Raw genomic sequence first — 26,872 nt, 5'->3', positions numbered from 1 at the left:
CATCACAGGTAGATACGTTGGAAAAGAAGGCATTGGCATACTTGCCTTCATCGGTCAGAACGTTGAGTACAGGAGTTGGGATGTCATGTTACGGCTGTACAAGTTTTTGGTAATGCCACATTTGGAGTACTGCGTATAATTCTGGTCAACCTGCTATGGGAAGGATGTTATTGAACTGAAACAGGTGCAAAAATGATTTACAAGGGTGCTACTGAGACTGGAAGGTTTGTATTATAAGGAGAGGCTGGATAGGCTGGGACTATTTTCCCTGCAGCATAGGAGGTGACCTTCCAGAGATTTGTACAATTGGGAGAGGCAGAAATAAGGTGAATAGCCAAGATCTTTAGGGGAGTCCAAAACTAGAGGGCACAGATTTAAGCCAAGAGGGGAAAAGATTTAAAAGGGACCCTTGCGGCAACTTTTTCCACACAGAGGGTGGTGCATTTATGGAGAAGCTGCCAGAGGAAGTGATAGAGGTGGGTACAATTGCAACATTTAAAAGACATTTGGACAGGTACATGGATAAATAAAGGTTTAGATGGAAATGGGCCAAATAAAGGCAAATGGGTCTAGTTCAGTTTAGGAAACCTGTTCAGCATAGACAAGTTGGACCAAAGGTCTGTTTCCATGCAGTATGACTATGACACTTAAGAAGCCTAACACCATCCAGTCCACTTAATTGGCACCATGTCCACAAACATCCACGGCCTCCACCGCTGACACTCAGTAGCAGCAGTGTGTACTAGCCACAAGATGCACTGCTGAAATTTTTCAGAGATCCTTAGAAAGTACCCGCCAAGTGCACAACTACTTCTGTTTATAAGAAGGGCAACAGACACATGGGAACACCACCACCTGCAAGTTCCCCTCCAAGCCACTCGGCATCCTGACTTGGAAATATTTAACTATTTCTTCACTGTCACTGGGTCAAAATCCTGGAATTTCCTTCCTAACAGCATTGTGTGTCTACCTACAATATATGGAATGCAGTGATTCAAGAAGGCAGCTCACCACCACCTTCTTAAGAACAAGTAGGGACGGGCAATAAATGTTGGCCAGCCAGTGATGCCCACACCCCACAAAAAAATACTACTGCTGGTTTTGATGCAAAGTAGCAGTGTGACATAGCTGGCTTCACCTGTCGATCAGAATTGGGGAGAGGTTAGTTGTCATTCTTTTGCATATGCACTTCTCAAGATCAATGTTCCCCTGAAGAGAAGAGAAAAAGATGAGTAAAAACAACCTTACAGTCAGAAGCTGGGGAAATTATAATGGTGAATAACGAAATAGCAGAAGAATTGAACATGTATTTTGGTTCCAACTTCACAAAGGAGGGCACACATAATCTTCCAGAAATGTTGGAGAACCAAGGAATTGAAGGAGATCATTAATAGTGAGAAAATGATGCTGGGACATCAAAGGGGTTAAAGGCTGACAAATCAGAGGGCCTGATAATCTACATTCCAGAGTCCTAAGGAAGTGGCAAATGGAACCCCATGATTTAAAGAGGGATGGAGGGAATTACAGACTAGTTAGTCTAACATCAGTCATGGGGAAAATGTCTTTTATAAGACATGATGACAGAACATTTGGAAAGCGTAATGAGATTTGACAAGGCAAATGAAGGCTAATAATGCTTATCTATTCTACTGGTTTCAACCTGTCAAAATTCCAGTAATTTGTTGAGGGAGGGGGATGTGGTGTGTTTGGATTTTTGGACTGCTTTTAATAAGATTCCTCTTGAGAGGTTATTCGGCAAAGTTAAAGCACATGGATAGGGGTAAATCCATTAGCATTGATTGAGAATTAGTTGTCAGGCAGGAAACAGAAAGTGCGAATAAATGTGTTTTTTTCCCTGAGAGGTAGGTATTGACTAGAGGTGTACCGCAAGCATCAGTGCTTGGGGCCCAGCTATTCATGATTTGTATAAATGAACTGGATGAGGAAACTAAATGCAACAAATCCAAGTTTGTTTATTAATAAACCTACAAAGGTTTGAGAGTTGTGAGGAGAAGGCAAGGAGTCTTCAAGGAGATTTACACTAGTTGAATGAGTGGGCAAACACAAGGCAAATGTAGTATCACATTTCTAAATCTGAAGATATACACATCAGTAGAAAAGTAGGAAGGAAGAGTATTGTTTAAATGATGATATGTCAGAAAATGTAAAGGGATTTGAGTGTCCTTTTCCATCAGTCGATGAAAGTCGACAGACAGGTGCGGCAATGACATATTGACCTTCATTACAAGAGGACTGGAGTTCAGAAGTAGAAACATTCTACTGCCATTATACAGGGCCTTGGTGAGACCACAGCTGGAGTATGCTATGCAATTTTGGATTCCCTACCTAAAAGAGGATACACTTGCCATAGGGGGAGTGCTACAGAGGTTCATTAAGCTGATACCAGGGATGCCAGGACTGTCATATGAGGAGAGATTGCTTTGCCTGGGCCTGTACTCACTAAAGTTGACAAGAATGAGAGGGGATCTGATTGAAACATACAAAATTCTAACAGGGCTGGACAGACTAGATTTCTATTGGTTGGGGAGTCTGGAACCAGGGGTCACGGTCTTAGGATATGGGGCAGATCATTTAGGACTGAGATGAGGAAATGTTTCTTCATTCAAAGGGTAATGAACATGTGGAATTCTCTTCCACGGAAGGACGTAGAGACCAAGTCACCGAGTATGCTCAAGAAAGAGATGTAGTTTTAGATTTTAAAAATATTAGGAGGTATGGGGAGAAAGTGGGAATATGGCATTGAGATAGAGGATCAGACACTATCATAGTGAATAGTGCAGCAGGCCTGAAGGGCTGAATGGCCTACTCTGGCTCCTAGTTTCCATGTTTAATCTGTGTGGCCACACTGATCTCCGTGCAGCTATTGACTTCCTGAATTTGCTAGCACACATGGAGATCTGTGCAGCACAAGCAAAAATTAGAGGAAATGTAGCGCAATGTAACCAACGAAGATATTCACAAGACCTGAGTCTAGAGGGCATCCCAGAGAGCATCCCAGAGAATGCCTTCTATTGGTGTCATTGCAACTGAACTCAAAAGAAATCTACCTTTTAGAAATAAGATTATGCAGTTAATCTTATTCCCTTTCCAGGGCAGAGAGACAGACTAACTTTGCATTAACAATTATCACACCATTAAAAGGGTACCTATGCTGTTAATTACCAGCTGTCACTTTCTGCAGCAAGTTTAATGGGCAATTAATATGCAATTCCAGTTAATTCTTAAAATAATGGAAAGGCTGAGGATGAGACATTGCTTGTGAGAAGCAATTTGAGGAGTGAATTAAATCAGTGATAAATCCTCGATTCATGACTCTCAGTGTGTCCGTCCATCACTTGAAATCATTTGTGTACTAAGAACAGGCTATAACATTAACAGTGTGCAATGTTCCAGCCCACTCTCTGTAACAAAGATTCTTTAGGTGTGCAAGGCCATATTCATTTCCTTTTAATAATCTTTGAGCAAATTCAAATTTGTAGTTGATAACGGAAAGATTTCACACTTGAAGACTTTTCCGATAATATAAAACTGGAAGTACTATTGACCAAACACTATATTTGTTGATAACTTATATTTTAAACAAAAAAAATCCCCATTTTCTTTTAGCACAAGAGAAATCATACCTCATAGATATTTTTACACAGTCCTTTAAGTAGCCACATTGTCTAGAACCAGTCCGAAGAGAATCTTAGATCCTAATGGCGTCAATCTGTGAACATTCAATTTCTGAGTGCTTTTTACAGTAATGTTTGTTGCTCCTGGAGATTCTTCCATTAGCACAAGCTAGCTGAATCTTCCAACATCATTTTAACTTATCGTGTATTTGGTCTTTGGCCCAAGACACTGAAGGAATGGTGATGCATTTCCAAGTCAGGGTAGTCAGTGGCTTGGAGGGGAACTTGCAGATGATGGTGTTCCCATGTATCTTGCTGCCCTTACCCTTCTAGGTGATAGCAGTTGTGGATTTGGAAGATGCTGTCTAAAGATCTTTTGGTGAATTCCTACAGTGCATCTTGTAGATGGTACACACTGCTGCTATTGATCATCAGTGATGGAAGGACTTGATGCTTGGAGTGTAATGCCAATCAAATGGGTTGCTTTGTCCTGGATGGTGTAAAGCTTCTTGAGTGTTGTTGGAGCTGCACTCACCCAGGCAAATTAGGGGTATTCTATCACACTGCTGACTTGGGCGTTGTCGATGGTGGACAGCCTTTGGGGGGTCAAGAAATTACTCTCAGATAACAAGGTGTAGAGCTGGATGAACACAGCAGGCCAAGCAGCCTCAGAGGAGCAGGAAAGCTGACGTTTCGGGTCTAGACCCTTCTTCAGAAAAAATTACTCTCTGCAGGATTCCAAGTCTCTAACTTGCTCTTGTAACCATTATAACTATAAGGCAAGCCATTTCCATCAGGATATGATTAGTGGGTGAAGTCAGTGATGGTAACAACATTGAATGTCAGGGAGTGGTGTTTAGATTGTCTGTTGTTGGAGATGGTCATTGCCTGGCATTTGTGGGGCTTGACTGTTACTTGCCAATTTTCAGTCCATGCCTGGATATTGTCCAGGTCTTGTTGCATTTGAACATGGATGGTTTCAGTATCTGAGAAGTTCTGAATAGTGCTGAACATTGTGCAATCACTAGGGAACATCCCCACTTCTGACCTTATGGAGGGAAGGTCATTGATGAAAGAGCTATAGGTGGTTGGGCCTGGGACACTACCCTAAGGAGTCCCACTGACAGGCTACTACCATGAAGCCAGAAGATGTTGTGTTTACCGCACAAATGAGTAAAATGTTTTGGCATCAGTGCAGAGCCAGCTATTTAAGATGTACACCCAACAACTGATGGACTGTATCAAACAACATAGCTCGTTGACCATTAGTCAGCAGGTGGCAAGTCAAGCGTAGTCAACCAAACCCACGCTTTCAAGCTTCAGAATATTGTCCATGATTAGATGTGATTCTGTTATTGATCAACATTTATAAAATAATCTGGGCAGTGCTAAGAATTACACCAGAAATCAATTGAAGATCATCAGTCAGATTCATAATATGATGCATTTGCACATCATAGAAGCTACATATGTATGCAGTATCTTATTTTACATAGGCAAAAGGAATCGCATGTGCATTGCACCATTTTCATTGAAAAAAAGGGGGTCTGAAGACTGCTAATCTCTGCTAGATTCCCATGGGAAGATGCTGAACAATCAGAGCCTGGTCTGAGAACTAAGATTGACAGTTAATGCTTCCTGCTATGTCTCCGTGCCAATGATGGCCCACCCATTGAGCGCGTCTTTTTCTCATGCTGTGAAAAATGGGACACTAATTTATGTGTCTGTTTCTTGTTTCCTAGACCAATGAGCAAAATGAAAGGTTTCAAAATGCTGACTTCTTCAGCTATGTTCTGTTCTCAAAGTATTCATTTGTAGATTTTCAAAATGCCACATTCTTTCTTTTCCCTTGTCTTTAATCTATTTCCCAATCTATTTTTTACCTTTACCTGTAACTAATTTGACTCTAATTCTGCAGATGTCCTTCTCTCTCATTCTGTTGTTTTCTTTTTCAATCCTTAAATTTCATTGGTTAAGAAGGCGTACTATTAGTCTTGAACGTTCATTAGCCTATGAGAGATCCTGTTATCCTCTCAATGCCCTCATTGGCTCACAATTCCAGCATTTTACAGGACAAAACATATCGAGTTAGAGGCATTGGGATAAAGTATAACTAATGGAGCATGCCATGAGACAAAATAGGCCATTTAGATTTTTAAAAATATAGCAGAATCAGTATCCTGTGCAACGTATGAGAATTATCTTACAGCAACATGTTCACTTAGAAGATAAAATTAGTGAAACCTCCTATGTGCATTGACTCACTGATCAATAACAATCTAATGAGATTTTAATTCTTTTCAGTAGCACTGGAGCAATGCATTTAGTTCACTATGCAAAACTTGGACAAGCATCAAAATTTGTGTTGGAAATGTTATTAAGAATGTCTACACTCAGGAAGGATCTGCCAATTTTAACACTCTTTACCAAGGTATCATAAAAGTTGACATACTACTTACAATCATATGCAGAAGAGGCCATTTGGTCTATTGTGCCTGTGCCAGCTCTTCAATTAGTTCCACTTCCTAATGATTTAGTTGTACAGTAGATTAAACATACAACTTTAGTCTTCTATGAAAGGTTTGAACAGTAACGCATGACTGGAAATGGCAAATTCAGATATTAATAATGAACATTGCAGACTTCTTGAACTATGCTGTCCTACTCTGACTGGTTGGTAAAACTACCTTGCTACGTATACAATCTGCCCAGGGACAAGTTGAACACATTATTTTACTTTGTTCTGGTGAGGTAAAAACAGCTTCCTTTTAAATTTAGATTTGCATACAATAATGAAAAGATGACCAGGGTGAGAGAACTGTATTTTACAATCATAGGTGACAACTGGCCAAATTGAACTAATATTCATGTTTGAACTTGGTTGTAATTTAAAAACAAAGAATTCTCTTAGCTTAGTTATCGTATCATTTAAGCAAAGCTACAAAGGTTCAGTTGAACTCCACCTTTTACATATTGTTCTCAATAGTTGGCAGTAAGTAATGAAGATCCTTGTTTGTGAATCATTTGGCACACATTTTGTTCATTTTTTTGGGGGGATGTTAGAAGTGCAAATAATTTAGTGCAAGTACGTATAGTGCACATCCTGTTTATACAAACTTATGGATAATGCAATTTCAGTTAAATGTTTAATTCACTAGAATATTTTCATATATTTTAGTCAAATAATTATTCACTAACCAACAGGTTATATTTTTATATCCTCAGGATGAGTGCACACTTTGCGAAGAAGCCAAGGAGGCATTGATCGCTTACAAACATAGGGTATGAAATTAACTATAGTAAATAACCAACTTTAGAAATGAAGTCAGGGTCCTCAATAATTTACTGACTCACAATATTCACTACTTGGTGAGGTTTGCGTTAGATAGTTGCTAATCAATCGTTTGGTAGTACAGATTTCGAATATTAAGAAAGATGCGTTGCTGAAGCTCATTTTACACACATCGAGACAAACACAAGAATCTCAATTTCAAACAATCACACCAATTTATATTACAAGAGAAAAGGATTGGTTACAAATTGACACAGGCCAAGGTCATGGAGAAAGCAATGAGGAAAAAAAATCTGGAATTGGAAAAGTTAATCAATTTTGCTTCCAGTTTCCATCCTTCTCTCACCTTCACCTGGTCCATCTCCGATGCTTCCCTTCCCTTCCTTAGCTTCACTGTTTCCATTTCTGATAATAACCTGTCCACAATATTCACTACAAACCCACCGACTCTCACGGTTACTTCGACTACACTTCTCACGCCCTAGTTCCTGCAAGGATTCCATTCCATTTTCCCAGTTTCCTGTCTCCGTCATATGTGTTCTGATGATGCACCCTCCATCGAGCTGCCTCCAAACATGACCTCTCTTTTTTTCAACCGAGGATTCCCCTACAAGCTTGACAGGGTCCTAAACTGTGTCCGACCCATCTCTTGCACATTTGCATTCACCCCTTTCCCTGCTTATCAGAACAAGAGTAGGGTTCCATCTGCTCTCACTTCCCAACCACCAGCCTCCACATACAAAGGATTATTTTCTACCATTCCCTCCACAATACCCTGGGCCATTCCCCTATCACTCCAAACTCCTTACTACCTCATGGCACCTTCCCATGCAATTGCAGAAGTTGTAATGCTTGCTCATTCATTTCTCCCACCTCACCGTCCAAGACCCCAGGTGCAACTTCCAGATGAAGCAGCAGTTCACTCATACTTCTTTCAATCTAGTTTACTTGATTTGCTGATCACGGTGCACTCTCCTTCACATGGGTAAGATCAAAAGCAGCCGAAGCGATGCTTTAAGGAACACCCCCGCTTTGACTGAAGAAATGACCCTGACCTCCCAGATACTTACCATTTCAATAAATCATATTTCTCTTACTCTAACATTTCTCTCCTTGGCCTGCTACAATGTTCCAATGAAACTCAATGTGAGCTTGAGAACAACAACATTGTTATAGTGTCTTGGACTCAATATTGAGTTCCACAACATTTGAGATCTCCTGTTTCACTTCCACCAGCCACATTAGCATCAACCCAAATGTCCACATGTTATGAAGCCCTGAAGTAAGAGAAACAGTGTTTTTCATGGCACATCAGACGTAATCTTAAAGCTCTGCCCCCCACTTTTCAGAACTCCACCAACCCAACCCCTCCACAAACAGATTTCTCTATGAACGTCATCTACTCCTTCCATCATCTTAAACACCTGAATGATATCGTTCCTTAAGCATCGATATAGAGGACATTTGTGATGTGGTGGCAGTATCCATGCCTGTGGACCAGAAGGTCCAGGTTCAAGACCTGCTCCAGAGGTGTGAGACAATATGCTTGGACAGGGTAATTCAAAAACATTTATTTTTAAATTAAAATCTTCCATATTCAATGGAATGCAAGCTTAGTCTATGATACCTGTCCTCGTAATGTAACCATTGATTACCTAACGACAGACAATTTTACATCAGGGCTTGTGCTCCACACAAACCACTTCCTATCTTACTTCATTTTACCATAACCCCTCCTTCTAATGTTTCCCTATGTTTTTAACAGTTGCTCCTTTAATTTCATTTCACATAAGGAGTGTAATTATCTTTTCTTTCACAGTTCATCCTGCAGGAAGTAGACATTACTGTTCCAGAAAATTCCATCTGGTTCGAGAGATACAAGTATGATATTCCAGTTTTTCATCTGAATGGGCAGTTTCTGATGAAGCACCAGGTTAACTTTAAAATCCTCGAGAATAGACTGGCTAAACTGGAACAGGAATTGAATAAAAGGACGTGAGGATTTGAAGTGCAACTTGGTACAAGAAAATGTATCCACTTCTCCATTGGTATTAAGACTAAGTTCTTTTAAACAGTACTTGGTTGAAATGTGAATGCTTTAAAGTTATTTTGTTTCAAATGCTACTGGTAAAAATAAATAACTTGAAGGTTATTAAATGCTTAATGTAACATTTTTAGAAGAAACATAGTTGACTCTTGTTGCAGTAGCATTGTGCCATTCACAAACTAGCTTTGCATACATGAATTTGATATTGTTCTAACTTCCTACAGCTTTTTAATTTTTCCAAACTATTTCCAAGATATTAATTTGTGACCATTTATGCATAATGGACAATATAGTACACAAGAATAGGAGGCTATTTAGCCCGTCAAACCTCTTCAACCATTCAGTTAGATCGGCTATTCTGTACTAGGATTCTTTTTGCCTCCTGTTTGTATATCCTTATTTGACAGAGTTCTGAGGAAGGGTCACCAGACCCGAAACATTAACTCTGTTTTCTCCTCCACAGATGCTGCCAGACCTGCTGAGCTTTTCCAGCAACTTTGTTTTTGTTCCTGATTTACAGCATCCGCAGTTCTTTTGGTTTTGACAGAGTTCTGTCAATTTCAAATGAAGGTAAAATACTCTGGATACTGAGACCACAACTCCTGAAGAAGAGGAAGAGTCATACTGGACTTGAAATGTTTACTTTGTTTTTCTCTGTCGACAGATGCTGACAGACCTGTTGATTTTCTCCAGTATTCTCTGTGTTTGTTTCTGTCATTCTCAGTCTTGTTGGATTTCAGTTGACAGCTAGCATTCATTGTGAGGAAGAGGCATTCCAGATTTACCTGCATAACCTTATGTGAAGGAATATTGCCTGACATCACTCTTGAATGGGCTATCTCTAACCTTTCATTCTGCCCCTTTGTACTGGATCTCTCTTTTGTACCACCCGTGACCAAAGGAAGTAGTTTCTCATCCATCTACATCATAAATATGTTAAGTCAGCTGAAACACCTTGATCGCCAAAGGTCTTCCAAGTTCAAATGAATGCGGCTTAGTCTGTGCAACCAGTCCTTTCAAAGAATGGTCACATCACAAAAGAAAGCCATTCAGCCTATCATGTTTCTTCGGGCTCTCCAAAGGAGCTATTTACCTTTTGCCACTCTCTGCTGCTCCGTGGAGCCCTTCACATTCTTCGTTTTCAAATAGTGATCAATTTCATAAGACCATTCGCTCTAGGAGCAGAAGTAGGCCATACAGCCCATTGAGTTTGCTCTGCCATTCAATGAAATCATGGCTGACCTGGTAAATCCTCAACTGGACTTTCCTCCCTTTTCCCCATACCCCCTGTATTCCTGTACTGATTAAAAACCTGTCTCTCACCGCCATGAACCTATTTCATGACCCTGTCTCAAAAACCCTCTGCAATAAAGAATTCCACAGATTCACTGGCCTCAGAAGAAATTCTTGCTCATCGCGATCTTAAAAAGGTGCTCCCTTATTCTGAAGTTGTGCCACCTGGTCCAAGACTCTCCCACAGCTGGAAGCCACCTTTCTGCATGTACCCTGTAGAGTCCTCTCAGAATCTTGCATGTTTCAATGATTGTGTAAAGGAATTGAGAGCTGGTACGGGGGAGAGGAGGGAGCTGTTGGTAGGGTTGGAAGCGTTCACCTGGTTGATTCGGGAGGAGTGGGAAAGGGAATTTGTTTTTTTCTTTTCTCTCTCTCTCTCTGTCTTTCTCTCTCTCCCCCCTGTCACATCAAGTGTTGGGTCTGGGTGGAATGCTCTTCAGAGGGTCAGTGTGGACTCGATGGGTCGATTGGCCTGTTTTCACACTGTAGGGAGTCTATGATTCTAAGTTTGCCACTCCAGTGAGTACAGGCCCAACCTCCTCATCCTGTTCGCATGAGCAAATCCCTCCTCGGGACTGCCTCCAATGCCAGTATATCTTTGATTAGAGAAGGAGCCCAAAACTGTTCACAGCATTCCAGCTGTGGTCTGACTAGTGCCTTGTATAGCTTTAGCAAGACCTCCCTATTTTTATACTGCATTCCATTTCTCTCCCAAATTTCTGCTGAACCTGTATGCTAGTTTTTTGTGATTTATGCATGAGGACTCCGTAGCTTTCTGCAGTCTTACTCCTTTTAAATAATAATTAACTCCTCAATTCTTCCCGCCAAATTGCATAATGCCAACATTTTCCCATCTGCCAACTTTTTGACCACTCATTTAACCTGTCTGTATCCCTCTAGAAACTAATAGTGTCATCCTTATCCCTTGTCTTCCCAACTATATTTGTGTCATCGGCAAATTTAGCAATAGTACGTTCAGTTTCCTCATTCAAGTTAATACACGTTGGAAATAATTGTGGTCCAAGCATTGATTGCATTCCATTAATTTCAGGTTGCAATCCTGAGAATGCTTCCTTCACCATCACCCACCTCTCACCCACACACCCACCCCAATCCTGTCCCAGAGCTGCTTAGCATAGAATCAGTGACTTTTGATGCAATTATGGTCCATCGATAATCACTCTACTCATGGAAGGAGTGACATCACAGAATCATAGAGTACAGAAGAGGCCCTTCAGCCCATGTATCACCAGAAATAAACTACTACGTACACTGGTCCCACTTGCCTGTACTAGGCCCCAGCCTTGATTGTTATGACATTTCAGGTACTCATCCAGGTATTGTTTAAATGTTGAGAGATTTCCCGCCTCAACTTTATTCCGAGGCAGTGCATTCCAGATCCCCACTACCCCTGGGTAGAAAGGTTTTTCCTCAATCCCCTCTAAACCTCCTGCCTTTTAAAATTGTCCCCCCTTGATATTGACCTTTCAACTAAGGGGAAAAGCTGCTTTCTATTCAACCTATGCCCCCCATAGTCTTATACACCCTTCTCTACTCCAAAAAAAAACAACCTGAGCTTATACAGCCTGTCTTCATAGCTGGAAAGCTTCATCCCAGATGCTTCCCGGTGAATCTCCGTTGCACCCCATCCAGTGCTATAGTGTGGTGACCAGAACTACACACACATCTCCAGCTGTGGCCTAACCAAAATTCTGTACAACTCCAACATGACCTCTATGCCATGATTTTTTTTTTAATCTACCTGTTATTTTTTCTTATGATGTAGGTAATACTAATATAGCTGCATCCATCCTTTGACTAGTTTCTTGGGGCCAGATGATGAGGGATGCTTGGTTTATATTTTGGAATTATGCGAAACTAGTATTTAGTGTGTGAAAATGAATAGAAGTTCCAGTCTGTTGGAAATGCTTAGAGTTGTTTTATCCTGATAGATTTGTCTTTGGATGAATGAGCCACAGTCCAAACATACATACATACAAACATATAAATTCGGAGCAGGAGTAGGCTGTTCAGCTTCCCAGGCCTACTCCACTAAGAAATATCTGATATGAAAAAAACAGAAAAAAACTTGCAGCAAACAGTCGCCAATTTAATCTTAGGGATGGCAGTACTAACATATGAGGAGACATTAAGTCAGTTGAGGAAGGGTCACCGGACCCGAAACGTTAACTCTGTTTCTTCCTTCACAGATGCTGCCAAACCTGCTGAGCTTTTCCAGCAACTTCTATTTTTGTTCCTGATTCACAGCATCTGGAATTCTTATTTAGGATTTTATTTAGGATTGTATTCACTGCAGTTTACAAGAATGAGAGGGTGATCTCATTAGAAAACTACAAAATTCTAAAAGGACTAGACAGGTTGGATACAGGGAGGATGTTCCCAATAGAATAAAAACAGAAGTTGCTGGAAAAGCTCAGTTGGTCTGGCAGCATCTGTGAAGAAAAAAATCAGAGTTAACGTTTCAGGTCCGGTGACCCTTCGTTCAGAACCCATTCAGTTACTGGACCCAAAACATTAACTCTGATTTATTTCCTTACAGATGCTGCCAGACCTGATGAGCTTTTCCAGCAACTTCTGTTTTTATTCCTGATTTACAGCATCCACAGTTCTTTTGGTTTTTATTTGGGATGTTCCCAATATTGAGGGGGGGGGAGGGGAGTTCAGAATCAGGGGTCATAGTTTGAGGATAAGGGGTAAACCTTTTTATGACTGAAATGAGGAGAAATTTCATCACCCAGAGTGGTGAGCTTGTGAATTTACTACCACAGAGAGTGGTTGAGGCCAAAACATTGTGTGTTTTTAAGAAGGAGTTCGATTATAGTTCTTGTGGCTAAAGGGATCAAGGAGAATGCGGATGGGAGACAGGGATTAGAATACTGAACTTGACGATGGACCATTATCATATTGAATGGCGGAGCAGCATGAGGGGTCAAATGACTCCTACCTTACATTTTTCTATGGATGATCTCAAATATATGGACAGTTGAAGAGACCATTCAGGCGAGCATTGAAATAGATTAGTCTGGAAGTAGTAGAAAAACGGAAGAGAGTTTCAGTTGCAGGCAAGGTTATCGTTTTTTTTAGATGAATGAAAAATTATATTTTAAATTCAATATTAGAAAGTATCTTTGAAATGGTGATGCAAACTTGGAATAAATTGCTCGGCCGTGTAATGGAGGTAAATAGGAATGTTCAAACATAACTAGTGAGTGGGTATACTTGAGAGAGAGGTTTTATTGGACTATATGGCCTCTTCTAGCTCTATAGGCCATTTAGGACTGAGATGAGAAGTTTCTTCATCCTAAGAGTAGTGAGACTCTCCCCAATTCAGGGCTCCTTATAGCTCCTGTGTCAACTTAGTCCTAATTCATTCTAACCCACTGACCATCCTTTACCCTTACGCACACCCATGTTTGGTCACCCAGTATCCACCGTGGACCTCAGAAGCCATGAGATATTTTAAAACAAAATACTGTCAACGCTGGAGATCTGAAATGAAAACAGATAGTGCTGGAAAAACTGTTGGGCAGCATCTGTGGAGAAAGAAATAAGACTTTACTTCTAGAATTCAGTTACTCTTCTTCAGAACTAAACTCATAATAATTCCTTGGAGCTGTTACTCATAGAGTCATCGAGTTGTACAGCATGGAAACAGACCCTTCAGTCCAACTCGTCCATGCTGACCAGATATCCTAGATAAATCTAGTCCCATTTGCCATCATTTGGCCCATATCCCTCTAAACCCTTCCTATTCATATACCCCTCAGATGCCTTTTAAATGTTGTAATTGTACCAGCCTCCACCACTTCCTCTGGCAGCTCATTCCATACATGCACCATCCTCTACGTGAAAAAGTTACCCCTTTGAACTCTTTTAAATCTTTGCCCTCTCACCTTAAACCTGTACCCTCTAGTTTTGAACTTCCCTACTCCAGGGAAAAGACCTGGCCTATTTACCCTATCCATGCCCCTCATGACTTTGTAAACTTCTATAAGGTCACCCCTCAGCCTCTGACGCTCCAGGGAAAATAGCTCCAGTCTATTCAGCCTCTCCTTATAACTCAAACCCTCCAACCCTGGCAACGTACTCAAACTATGAGTTTACAGCTCTCTCCCCAGTGTAATAACTATAGGTTGTGAAAGCGGTCAAACAAGAATAATATAGTGTCACAGAGTCACACAGTACGGAAACAGACCCTTCAGTCCAGTTCGTTCATGCCATCCAAGTTTCCCAAACTAAATTAGTCCCACTTGCCTGCATTTGGCCCATATCCCTCTCTCCCATTCCTGTACCTGTCCAAATGTCTTTTAAATGTTGTAACTGCACCTGCATCTACCACTTCCTCTGGCAGTTCCTTCCACATACAAACCACCCTCTTTGTGAAAACATTGCCCCTCAGGTCCCTTTTAAATCTTTCTCCTCTCATTAAAAATGTGCCCTCCAGTTTCAAACTCCCCTACTCAAGGGAAAAGAGCTTTACTATTCACCGCATCTATGCCCCTCATGATTTTATAAACCTCTGGAAGGTCATCCCTCAACCTTCAATGTTCCAGTGGAAAAAGTCCCAGCCTCTCCTTTTAACTCAAACCCTCCAGTCCTGGCAACATCCTTGTAAATCTCTCTGAAATCGCTCCAATTTAATAATATCCTTCCTATTAACCAGTACTGTACACAGTACTCCAAAAGTGTCTTAGGGTCATGTCAACAAATAGCCATTGAAAGTAAGAGCATGGATTCTTTCATCTCAGAGACAGGACGGGCACTTTTTCTGAAAACTTAAAGAGTGGGCGATTTAACAGTTCTACAGATGTATGAGTGTCAAGCCAAATTTTTTTTTTTACACATTATTAAGTCACTCACTGCGGTATAAGGGAATCACCCTGCTCAGTTCATGCCCCCCATCCCCAAAACCATGAATTACATCCTGTCCCTTTCCTCTGCTATTCGAAATAGGATCTGTTGGACATGGGGACAGGGCTCCCAATGCCATGTTGGATAAGTTGCAGAGTCTAAATAATTTCACAAAAATGGAAGCCTCTAGATCCATTCATTGTTAACTAAAAGACTGTTACCATTGTCTGTAAACACAAGTGTTGCATACATCCTTCTCCATAGAATAATCTAGGCCTTCCTTTGATCTGTTACTGTCAAACCACCCAGGCATACTGCCATACAGACTTCAAAACAGTCACATGAACTCCCTTCATTGATCCAGTTTTAAAATTATATTCCCAAAATATAATCCCCTCATAAACTTCAATCCTAAAACCAGGATGAGGCATTTAACAGACAAAATTGCTAGCCTCAGTACAATGATCTGAGTAACCTTCTGTGCTGAATCATGCTGAGTGTGAGGGGAGAGGACTCCAATGCTTGGTAAAAGAAAATAAGAAGTAATTCTGATAGAGTAAATAAGGAGATATTGTTTATACTGGCAGGAGGGTCAATAACCAGATGAAATTTAAGATCATTACCTTTGTCCAAAATTCAGCTCCCCATATCCTAACTTGCAGCACGTTCCCTTTATTCATCAGCCTGGGGACTTTGTTGATCTTTGGTTGATTTTCAGTCAAGCAATGCCTCATTTTTAAAATTCTCCGCCTTGTTTTTGAATCCCTCCCTCATCTCATTGCACCATTTGCACCTAATGTGATTTTCTGCAGCCTCATACCCCTTCACAATCTCTAATCTCCTTCATTTCTTGTGTATTGAGCATCTGCAATTTTAATTGTTCTCAGTGTCTTCAGTTGCCTGGGCCTAAATTCTGAAATTTCTTCCCGAAAACTTCCTCCTCCCTCACTTAAGATGCTTCTTAAAATCTACCTTTTTGATCAAGGGCGGCACAGTGGTTAGCACTGCTGCCTCACAGCACCAGAGACCAGAGTTTGCTGACTGCTTGTGTGGAGTTTGCACATTCTCCCCATGTCTGCATGGGTTGCCTCCGGGTGCTCCGGTTTCCTCCGACAGTCCAAAGATATGCAGGCTAGGTGGGTTGGCCATGCTAAATTGCCCACAGTGTCCAGGATTACAGGGATAGGGTCTGGGTGGAATGCTCTTCAGAGGGTTGGTATGGACTCGATGGGCTGAATGGCTGTTTCCCCCCTGCAGGTATTCTATGAAGGTTGTGGTGCCCTGTCCTAATATCTCGTAATGTGGCTTGGGGTTACATTTTGCCAGAAACTCTTCCATGAAGCGCCATGGGACATTTTACCACGTCAGAAGGTGCTCTCTAATTGTGGGTTGTTGGTGTTGATAAAAAAGCATTATTCTGAACACAAAAAAAAAGAACTGCACATGCTGGAAACCTGAATCAAAAGCAGAAATTGCTGGAGAAACTCAACAGGTCTAGCAACATCTGTGGAAGGGAAGCAGTTAACATTTCAGGTCCAGTGACCCTTCTTCAGACCCAATTGTAGCTAGGAAAAGGTTAGTACAGTTGCTGAAGATGGGTGGGTGGGAGGTAAAGAAATAAAGGACAGGTGGAGTAAAGGACAGGTGGAGAGGGGGCCCAGAGAGAGAGAGAGAGAGCGCGCAGCAGTTGGCCAGACAAAAGAATGGGTAAGGTCAGCCCAGATGAATCAATAGCTGCTAATGGGCACCATTAGTAAGTGACAGTGGGATGGTTGTGGTAGCACACCATGTGATGTCAAGACCTAGTGTGTGGGGTGGGTAAAGCACATGGAAGAAGGTGCTCAGGCCCCTAAAATTATTGAGTTTGAACTTAATATTGAATCCTGAAGGCTGCAGAGTCCCCAAGCAGAAAATGAGATGCTTTTTTTCCAGCTTGTGCTGAACTTCGCTGGAGTACTGCAGCAAGTCTGAGACAGAGATGATGGCCAGAGAACACAGTGGTGTCTTGAAGTGGCAGGCAACAGGAAGCTCAAGGACATTTTTGCAGACAAAATGTAGGCATTTGGCAAAATGGTCACCCAGTCTGTGTTTCATTTCCCCAGTGAAGACGAGACCATGTTGTGACCAGTGAACACAGTAGACTAGATTGAGTGAAGTATAGGTAAATCACTGCTTCACCTGGAGGGTGTGTCTGGGGCCTGGGATAGTGGGGAGGGAGGATTAGATGGGCAGATGTTACATCTTCTATGATTGCATGGAAAGGTGCCATGGGGTGTGGGCGAGGTTTTGGGGTTGGGGGAGCGGACTAGAGCATCACAGAGGCAATGATCCCTTCAGACAGCTGATAAGGTCTCCAGTAAAGATTCCTTCTTATTCTCCCAGTTTGTCCATCTCTGTCGCATCTGTTCCAATGATGCCAGCTTCCAGCGGGGGGCCTCAGAAATGTCTTTCTTCTTCCTCAACCGAGGATTCCCCATCACCATGGTTGACAGGGCCCTCAGACTTGTCCAACACATCTCCTGCCCCCTCCACCACATCCCTGCCCATCTTCAGCATGCATACCAACCTTTAACTAGCTACAATCAATTCTGAAGAAGGGCCAACTGGACCTGAAATATTGACTCTGCTAGGCCTGGTGAGTTTCTCCAGCAATTTCTGTTTTTGTTTCATTAATCTGAACACCTTCATCAATCTCTTCTTTACCTTCTCAATTCCAATGAGAACAATCCCGGCTTCCAAAAGGAGTGAGATTAAATGAGAATGAGGATGTTCAGTAGCGTTTCCAGCAAGTACCTGTGGGTGGTGCTGTTTCTACCTGCAGTACTGCTGCTTGTCTGCTGGTGGTGCTGCTGCACATCTGAACTGGCACTCTTCAATGAATTGTTAACAGAAGCAGAATGTGCTGGAAGTACACAGCATCTCTGGCAGCATCTGTGCAGAGAATCAGTATTTCAGATTGATCATTTTAACCCTTGCAAAACTTCCCTTTTCTGTATTTATCCAATTCGCTTTTGAAAGTTACTATTGAATACCTTAGATGTGACGTAGCTTCCATGGTAAGGGAAATGTTCCATGTTTGGGAGGATTTCTCCATTGATCTTAATGGTGAGATGGACCAGAACTTGACCTTGGGCAAGTTGGTAAAGGATTCGAGTCTTCTTGAGGTTGAGGCTGAATCCAGTTCTAAGGCTAACATCAATGTGGAGATTCAACATCACACCTGATCAGTGAGTGCAACATTTGGGCACATAAGGATGAGAGTCTTTGATATCTGTGACATCTGTGCTGATAACCAATATCCATGTGCATAAGGCAGTCATCCTTCCAACTCTTCTATATCGCTCTGAAACTTGGACCTCATACAGATGTCACCTCAAGACCCTTGAGAAGTACCATCGATGCTGTTTGAGACAGACTAACGTCAGCATCCTTGAAACAGCTAATAGCACCAGCATCCGAAACCAACCCCAATGGGCCAGTCATGTTGTAATGATGCCCAAGCTCCAGCTACCAAAGCAAATTTTCTTCGGCCACCTCAAGGTAGGTACTCGAACAAGAGGACAAAAGAAGCATTTCAAAGACTCCTTGATGGCTTCACCCATTGAAATGCAACGTAGATCTCAATGCAATTCCTCCAGAAGAAACCAAGTTAGAGGAAACTCCTGTACAAAGAGACGCGAATCTTTGAGAATGCCCATCAACAAGAGGAAGTACGGAAAACAGAATAGAATAGAAATTTATTGTCACGTGTACTTTTACATGAAAAATACAATGAAAAGTTTTATAAGTCACCCTACCACAGTACCTAGAAATCATACATAATAATTTAAAACAGTAAAATTAAGACAAAGTTCATCACAGATCAGTTAATGGCTCCTGGGCCCGGTGAAGGCTGAGTAAGGAATGATGGATACCCCGATGCCATGTTGGGTGAGACCGCAATGCTGGGCTGCTGGAAAACTGGGCCAGAAGCCTCCGCCAGAGAAGACCACCGTGCCAGGCCGAGACTCTACTCCTGGACAAGATGGCTTGCTGGACTACTGGAATACCTGGCAGCCATAGCTGAAGACAACCTCCACATGGGAATGAGGCCTCCACACCAGGCCAAGGCAGTCAAGCCAGATGCTGGAAGCCACCTCACCGCTGGGCTGGGAGAAGCCTCCTGTTCCCCATCCGACGCTCCTCCAGATGCTGCCGCCGATCCACCCTCCGTCCCTTTCGCCAATACTTCTGCTCCTTCAGGCCTAGCTGTGGACCTGGAGATTCGGCCCAGCCTGCGAACTTGGGCCGGGGGAGTCAGCCCTGGACCTGGACCGGGATGGAGCCGTGTCCGGCCCATCCTGGCATTGCCGCCGCTGCGGGCAAAGGCCTCCTCTATCACCCGCCACTCTCCAGGCTTTAAAGAAAAGAAACCAAAGATAAGAAAAGAGAGAGAGAGCCAACACGAGTGGACAAGCCCCAAGCTCAATCCCCCTCCCACTCTGCCATCATCTTGTTAACAAAAGGAACCGGAGAAAGGAATACCAACAATGTCAAGGCCAAAAGCTACTTCCACCTCCCAGAAAAACCTGCCAATATGTTGTTGGAGCTGTAGGATCAGGCTTATTAGCCACACATGGATCCACAGAACCCATGAGCAGTGACATGGAATTTCCTAAATGGACAATCATAATTATTACTGAGTGATTGCCCATGATGATGAGGACTATTGAATCTGCTTCCACCATTGTTTTAGGCAGCATGTTCCACATCACAACAATCATTGTGCATTTTATCCCCTCATTTCACTTCTGTTCTTTTGGCCAGTTACTGCAAATTTTTCCACGTTGTTTCCAAGGGCAGGAAGGTCGTAACCATTCTCTCCTTATTTACTCGACCAAACCCATTAAGGGTTTTGAATACCTGAGCCTGATTTAAGAGGGCAGCTGCCCCACGTGACAGCCAGGATTCAAGTGAGTGAATAGGGATAGAGGTAACTGACCAGCATTAGATTGCACGCTGGGTTTGTGGAGTGAGACAAATAAGACTGCAGGATATTGAAGCTAAGTTAGTCAAGAAGGAAGGGTAAACTCTGCAAGACGGCCAAGGGGGGAATGAGTCACTTACCTCTTGCGGGTTGGACTCAGAGGGACTGATGGGAATTTAGTGCAAGCTGGACCCCAACCCTGGTTGATTCCCTATCCCTTGGACAAACACTAGAGGAACAGAGGAGCAGAAGAATGGCAGACCACTGAGTGGGAGAAATCCTAAGGAAATATCTGAAGATGAATTGGCCCAAAAACTGCTCTGAGTTAGAATTAGGTCGGGGGTCTGAAGGGCAAAATTATTGTGGGGTGGGTAGGTGGTGGAGGAGAGGGTGGAAGGGTGGTGATGCTTAAAAAGATTGATAAGCACATGTCCAAATGAAGTAAGGCTCCAGCAATAGCCAGCAGTATGGAACAAGTGAAGGGAGAGGAGTTGCAAATGCAAAGCTTAAAGAAGAGCTAGGGAATGCAAAGAGCAGAATCAAGCAAATGCAGGCCAAAATTCAAGAGCAAGAACAGCGGTACCAGGCAAATTTGCTGCGCACAGGGTAGTTTCCAGCCCAGGAAGAGGAGGCCTGTAGGGGAATAACATGCGATCCGGGAATCGTCACACAGCCGCAAAAGCTGTGACTGAACTAGAAATGGGAGTAATTTGCAGGCAGCGATCACAGCTTTCTGCCAAGTAAAACAAGAGAGTAAAGTCTGGGCTGCAGATCACTCAAAGTGCCAGCATGAGATTGATCATTTAAAGTCCCCATTCGTGGTCCAAAAAGGGATTGTGTGTGCCTTTAGGGCAGAAGAGGTGGACTGGGGGAACATAGAGGAGGAAGTACATTGGCATGCTGAGAACCAAGAGGTTTGGGACCTCACCTCCCTTCTAGGAGGAACCCCTACTCTCAGCACACCCCAATACCCTCAGTATCCCCAGCATCTCCAGGCCTGTTTCCCCATCTGGTTCCAACAAAGCCACTCACCAATCGTCGTTGTGATAGGCACATGGCTGCCAATATCATCGGTATGCTCACGTTCTTAATGGCACAACCAGCAGATAACCAAAAAAAGTTCCTACCTTCAAACCCACCCTTGGACCCCTATGCATTCTTTGACAACTCCCACCAACATGGAATTTTGCACAGGCTGGGCGACCCCGAGGGAATCAAGCTGATATTAATGTGCTTGAGGCCCTCCGTCCTCTCTGCTTTGCTCCATCCACAAAACCATGGACAGAGAGGAACTCAACAATGTGAAAACCGCATTTTTAACCACGGTCAGTCACAATAGAGGGGCCCCTGCAGTATGACAAATGAAAGAAGAACACCTGACTGCATTTGCCAGGAGCTTATGGACGCCAGTTCACTGCTGTCATTGGGCAGCTGGACAGAACCCAGCTCACAGTGCAGAATAGGCCAGTTAGTGTAGGAGCCTAGTCTCCTATGCTACCGAAGAGAGCAGGAAATCCTGCGATAATTTTGACATCGCTGATGCTACACACACACACAGATATGGCCGCTCTGGAGAATGGTCCATGCGTGGGAGAAGGAGGTCCAGGGGTTAGAAAGAGCCAAGCCCAGCAAGGCTGGAAAGAAGAAGCCTGTCACACTAAATCCCAACCGTGGCCAAATACGGAGCAACGAAGGGGGAAGATGGAAATAGAGAGGGAAAGCTGCAACTCCCACCCCCACAGGGAAAAGTCGGGACCAATCGCCACAGGGCAGGTGCGCCAACTGCGACTGGATTGGCCATTATTCTGGAGAGTGCTCCACCCACAAGCACAGGGAGCAAACCAGAGGTACTCCACCATACCACTGGAGTGACTTGTGAGTGAATCGCACCTATAAAGAGCTGCTTAAAAAGTTTGTCCAGCAGAACAGCACCACCTGGAACATAGTGCCACTCTTTGTGCTGATGTTGGTGAGAAATAGTCTTGACCTCCACAGGATTCACTCCCCCCCATCCTAATGACTGGACAGCACATGGGGATCGAACTCCTGCTGGGCATAGATACATCTGAACCAGAATTCTCAGCCCTTAACCACAGAAGGACAGTCAAGGTGTGGCTGAACAATGTCCACTTTGCCCCAAAAGGCAGCTGCTGTTAGGATGGATCAGAAAGAGAGACAATGTAAAGCCTACTTTGATGGCAAAGTCAACTGAGTTCAGAATAGGGTAAAAGGTCATGCTCCAGGTCTTCCAGCCAGGAATATTCCTGTTCCTCAGGTACTCAGTGGCAGGACATGACCTCAGGGATCCCAATGGATACCATGACTTTGACCTCGACAATCAATTGACTGATAACCAGAAAACTTTCTGGAAAGATGTGGCGGGGAGGGATAAGAGGGGACACCTGGTGGCCATTCCGTCAGTGAACACTCAATCTGGCCCAGCAGCGGATCTCTGGCCACCTGGAGGGAGGGGGAGAGAGAGAGAGAGGAGACAACCACGTGCAAGGCTAAATTTCACCAAGTTCATCAAAGCCGACTACATAGCCTGGCTAAGTTTCACTGTGTAGGTAATACCTGCTCTTCGTCTGGTAGCCTGTAGTAGTTTAGAAAGGATTGCAACAAAGTCTTAACGTTGTGACTGGTAGAATAATTGATGTAAGAATCGGGAGTTTTATCATGAAATAGCACACCTTTAGATAATAGTTGGCCACACAGCTCCTTTTTGTGTCTTTTGTATATTCTGTGAACAAAATTAATTGCAAAACAACTTTGACTGTTTCGTTCATCTCACAAGTATAGTACCCGAGAAAAATGAGTTCTCTGTATAAACTGGTCGAAATGCCCAAAGCAAGGACAACACTGGGTTTAATACTCTTCTCCCTTTTTGAACAGGGTTACCATTTGGCACAAAAACCAAAGTTGCTGGAAAAGCTCAGCAGGTCCAGCAGCACCTGTGAAGAAAACATCAGAGTTAACATTTCGGGTCCGGTGACCCTTCCTCAGAACTGGTGGTGGCTGAGAAAACGTTGGTTTACGTGCAGAAAATAAGGAGAGGGATGGGGTAAGGAGTAAACGATAGGATAAAGGACGGAGCCTAAAGAGAGAGAAGAGCAATTGGACAGACAAAGGAATTGATAATGATCTGGCTGGGAGGGTGAATAGTTGTTAATGGGAACTGTTAGTGACTAACAATAGGTAGTGCGTAATGGCAGGCTATGTGATGAAAAGGCCTGGTGTGTGGGGTGAGGGGACTAGGACATGGGAGAGTTTAGGTCCTAAAATTATTGAACTCGATATTGTGTCCGGAGGGCTGCAAGGTCCCCAAGTGGAAAATGTTCTTCCAGCTTGCATTGAGCTTCACTGGAACACTGCAGCAAGCCTGAGGCAGAGATGTTGGCCAGGGAACAGGGTGGTGTATTAAAGTGGCAGGCAACAAGTAGCTTAGGGTCTTTTTTGTGAGCAGAACGTAGATGTTCTATGAAGCGGTCACCCAGTCTATGCTGCGTTTCCCTAAAGTAAAGGAGACCACATTGTGAGCAGCGAATGCGGTAGACTAGATTGTGGGAAGTGCAGGTGAAGTATTGCTTCACCTGGAAGGTATGTTTGGGCCTTGGATATTGGGGAGGGAGGAGGTAAATGGGCAGGTGTTACACCTTCGTCAGTTGCAGGGGAAGGTGCCATAGGACTCTGGGAGTGGGGGGGTGTTACAGGTGAAGGAAGAGTGGACCAGGGTGTTCTGGAGGAACAGTCCCTGTGGAAAGTGGACAAGGGAAGGGAGGGGAATATGTGTCTTGTGGTGGCGTCTCGCTGGAGTTGGTGGAAGTGGCGTCTGATGGTCTTCTGGATGTGGATGCTGGTGGGATGGTAGGTGAGAATAAAGGGAACCCTATCGCAATTGCGGGAGGGAAGAGAAGGCGTGAGGGCAGAAGTGCCAGAGATGGGTCGGACCTGATTGAGGGCCCTGTTGACAACGGAGCTGGGGAATCCTTGGTTGAGGAAGAAGGTGGACATTTCGGAGGGTCCCTTGTTGAAGTTGGCCTCAACTGACCATATGCAACGGAGCTCTTCCAGCAACTTCTGTTTTTGTTCCTGATTTACAGCATCCACGTTCTTTCGGTTTTTACCATCTGGCATGACCCCTATATCTAACAAGACTGACGAGATTGGTCAGAGCCTCTTTAGTTTTCCCCTGTGCTTCTCTAAGTAACCTAAAAGGCATCTCATTCAGACCAGGTGACTTATACTGCTAGTTAAGTATTTCTTGCTTATCTTTATTTTAATGCAATTAATTTCTCTACTACTTCTTTTCCTGATGAAATATGCAAGAAATTAATCATTCCTAATAAAATTACTAATTTTACTCAAGCAGTTATCAATGTAATTTTCAGATACATGCTTTGGGGTAGCACGGTGGCACAGTGGTTAGCACTGCTGCCTCACAGTGCCAGGGACCTAGGTTCAATGCCAGCCTTAGGTGACTGTCTGTGTGGAGTTTGCACATTCTCCCTGTGTCTGTGTGGGTTTCCTCTGGGTGCTCTGGTTTCCTCCCACAGTCCAAAGATGTGCAGGTTAGGTGGATTAGCCTTGCTAAAATTGCCTGTAGTGTTCAGGGAGGTGTAGATTAGGTGGGTTATAGGGGGATGGGTCTGGGTGAGATGCACTGAGGTTCAGTGTGGACTTGTTGGGCCGAAGGGCCTGTTTCCATACTGTAGGGATTCTATGATCATAATTGGCACTAACAACAATACTCTACACAGATGGATGAAATCGCTTGATAGTTTCAGTCTGTTATCTGAAAAACAAAACAATTCAAATTGCATTGATCTACATTAATTAGGTAGGTCACCATACCACCCTTGTAACTGTAGACTTGGTGTGAACTTTTATGATAAAATCAGATTGTAACAACCTAGAAATGACCCCATATACTAGTAGATTAACAACTTTACATAGAGTTCAAACAGATTCTAAGTATGTCACCACATTTTTACAGAGGAGGCAGTGGCCTAGTGGTATTACTGCTAGGCTATTAATCCAGAGACCCAGGTAATATTTTGTTGACCAGGGTTTGAATTCTGCCATGGCAGATGGTGAAATTTGAATTCAATTAAAAAAAATTGGAATTAAGAGTCCAAAATTAAGATGACCAAGAAAATCATTTTTGAATGTTGTTTAGGGAAGGAAATTGCAGTCTTTATGAGTCTGGCCTGTGTATGACCCCCAAACCCACAGCAATGTTCTTTAATCTGCCCACTAGGAAACTAATGCTGGCCTGGTTGGCAACGCCCATCCTGTGAATGAATTAAAAGAAAACATAGAAATTACAGCCTGTGTTCCATATTGAGCGAATTCAGTAGAGTGAAAGCAGTACTCAGTAGAGCACAAACCTCTGTCACACCATGTAACTCAACATTATTAAAACAGTGCAGCTCTTTCTTGAGGATATATGCTAAAAAATACATTAATAAGAGCTTCCATCTCACTCGGGAGGCTTCAGGCCAATCGACAATTGGTGCTGAAGACTCTGATCACACTGACAAAATTTGAGGCAATGCACAGCATTTTAAAATAATCAACAACATCTTAAATAAAATAACCCAGAACATTCTAAAAAGAAATCTGCTATCTTTGCCTAAAACTAATAATTTCTTACAAGTATCATTGAAATTTGTCCATTAGTTTTTGAGATATATTGTTAATAGACACAAATGTCACAGTGGCTCAGTGGTTAGCACTGCTGCCTCACAGTGCCAGGGAGCTGGGTTCAATTCCACCCTTGGGTGGCTGTTTGTGTGGATTTTATAATATTCTCCCTGAGCCTGCATGGGTTTCTGCTGGGTGCTCTGGTTTTCTCCCACAGTCCAAAGATGTGCAGGTTAGGTGGGTTGGCCATGCTAAATTGCCCATAGTGTCCAGGGATGTGTAGGTTAGGTGGATTAGCCATGGGTATTGGCTATGGGAGGAGGGGACTGGGTGGGGATACTCTTTGGAGGGTTGGTGTAGACTTGATGGGCTGAATGGTCTGCTTCCACACTGTAAGGGTTCTATGATTCTAATACGTCTTGTTCATATAATGGTTTGATAAATCAATTTCCAATGAACAGTTGATAACGATGGGTTAGTTTAACAGTCAGAGACATGAAATATTACAATGCGAAGAGCGTAGGCCTCGGCAGTTGAAGGTATGGTCGCAAATAGTGAAGTGAGGGAATCAGGAATGTAAAAGAGGCCGAAATTGGAGAACTGACACGGGCAAAGTTCTTTATCACTGTCGTTGGTCTTTGTGGACTACTCGGATTCTGTTGTGATTCCTATTGTTACTTCCTTAGAACTGAATTGTCACATTTGTTTCTATCCCATTCCCTGACCAACAGGAACAGTGCAATAAACAGGAACATCCTGCACCAAAATGATGCCATAGACTGAACAGCATGGCTTCAAATGCATTTGATCACACTCTGCTGGCTACAATTGATAGATAATACAAAAGATAACCATAAACATATAAAATTTCGCTGTTAAAACTATCACTTCAGTATTTTGTGTGACAAAAAAAATAAACACCAAGCACAAACCTCTTCGGAGCCAAAGACAGAAACAGTTCAAACATGTGTGGCAGTTTTATCGAAGCTTAAAATGATTATAGGCAAATGGGCTTCCAATCTGTTATTCCTGCCTATAAATAATTGATGGGACAAAAACAAAATTGCTGGAAAAGCTCAGCAGGTCTGGCAGCATCTGTGAAGGAAAAAACAGAGTTAACGTTT

At 43.0% G+C, this 26,872-nt stretch overlaps 1 protein-coding gene across 9 annotated transcripts in view; it reads left to right on the top strand.

Moving 5' to 3' along the window:
• c3h5orf63 (chromosome 3 C5orf63 homolog) overlaps positions 1-26,811 on the top strand; it is a 32,633-nt gene extending 5,822 nt beyond the window's left edge. For 4 of the 9 annotated variants that reach the window (XM_048620847.1, XM_048620861.1, XM_048620827.1 and 1 more), the window contains exons 2-4: positions 5,943-6,066; positions 6,861-6,917; positions 8,747-9,079. In XM_048620847.1, coding sequence (XP_048476804.1) covers positions 5,943-6,066; positions 6,861-6,917; positions 8,747-8,926 — 361 coding nt within the window. In that variant the 3' untranslated portion in view covers positions 8,927-9,079. Of the gene's footprint in view, positions 1-5,939; positions 6,067-6,860; positions 6,918-8,746; positions 9,080-26,479 lie in introns of those variants that run through there. The other 5 variants (XM_020526490.2, XM_048620870.1, XM_048620812.1 and 2 more) reach the window with 3 other exon arrangements.
• The last annotated feature ends 61 nt before the right edge of the window (positions 26,812-26,872 follow it).

Source organism: Rhincodon typus, chromosome 3 (assembly GCF_021869965.1).
Source record: "Rhincodon typus isolate 14 chromosome 3, sRhiTyp1.1, whole genome shotgun sequence".
Classification (NCBI taxonomy): domain Eukaryota; kingdom Metazoa; phylum Chordata; class Chondrichthyes; order Orectolobiformes; family Rhincodontidae; genus Rhincodon; species Rhincodon typus.
Note: the sequence above shows the minus strand (reverse complement) of the source record. Positions and strands in the feature narration are given on the sequence as shown.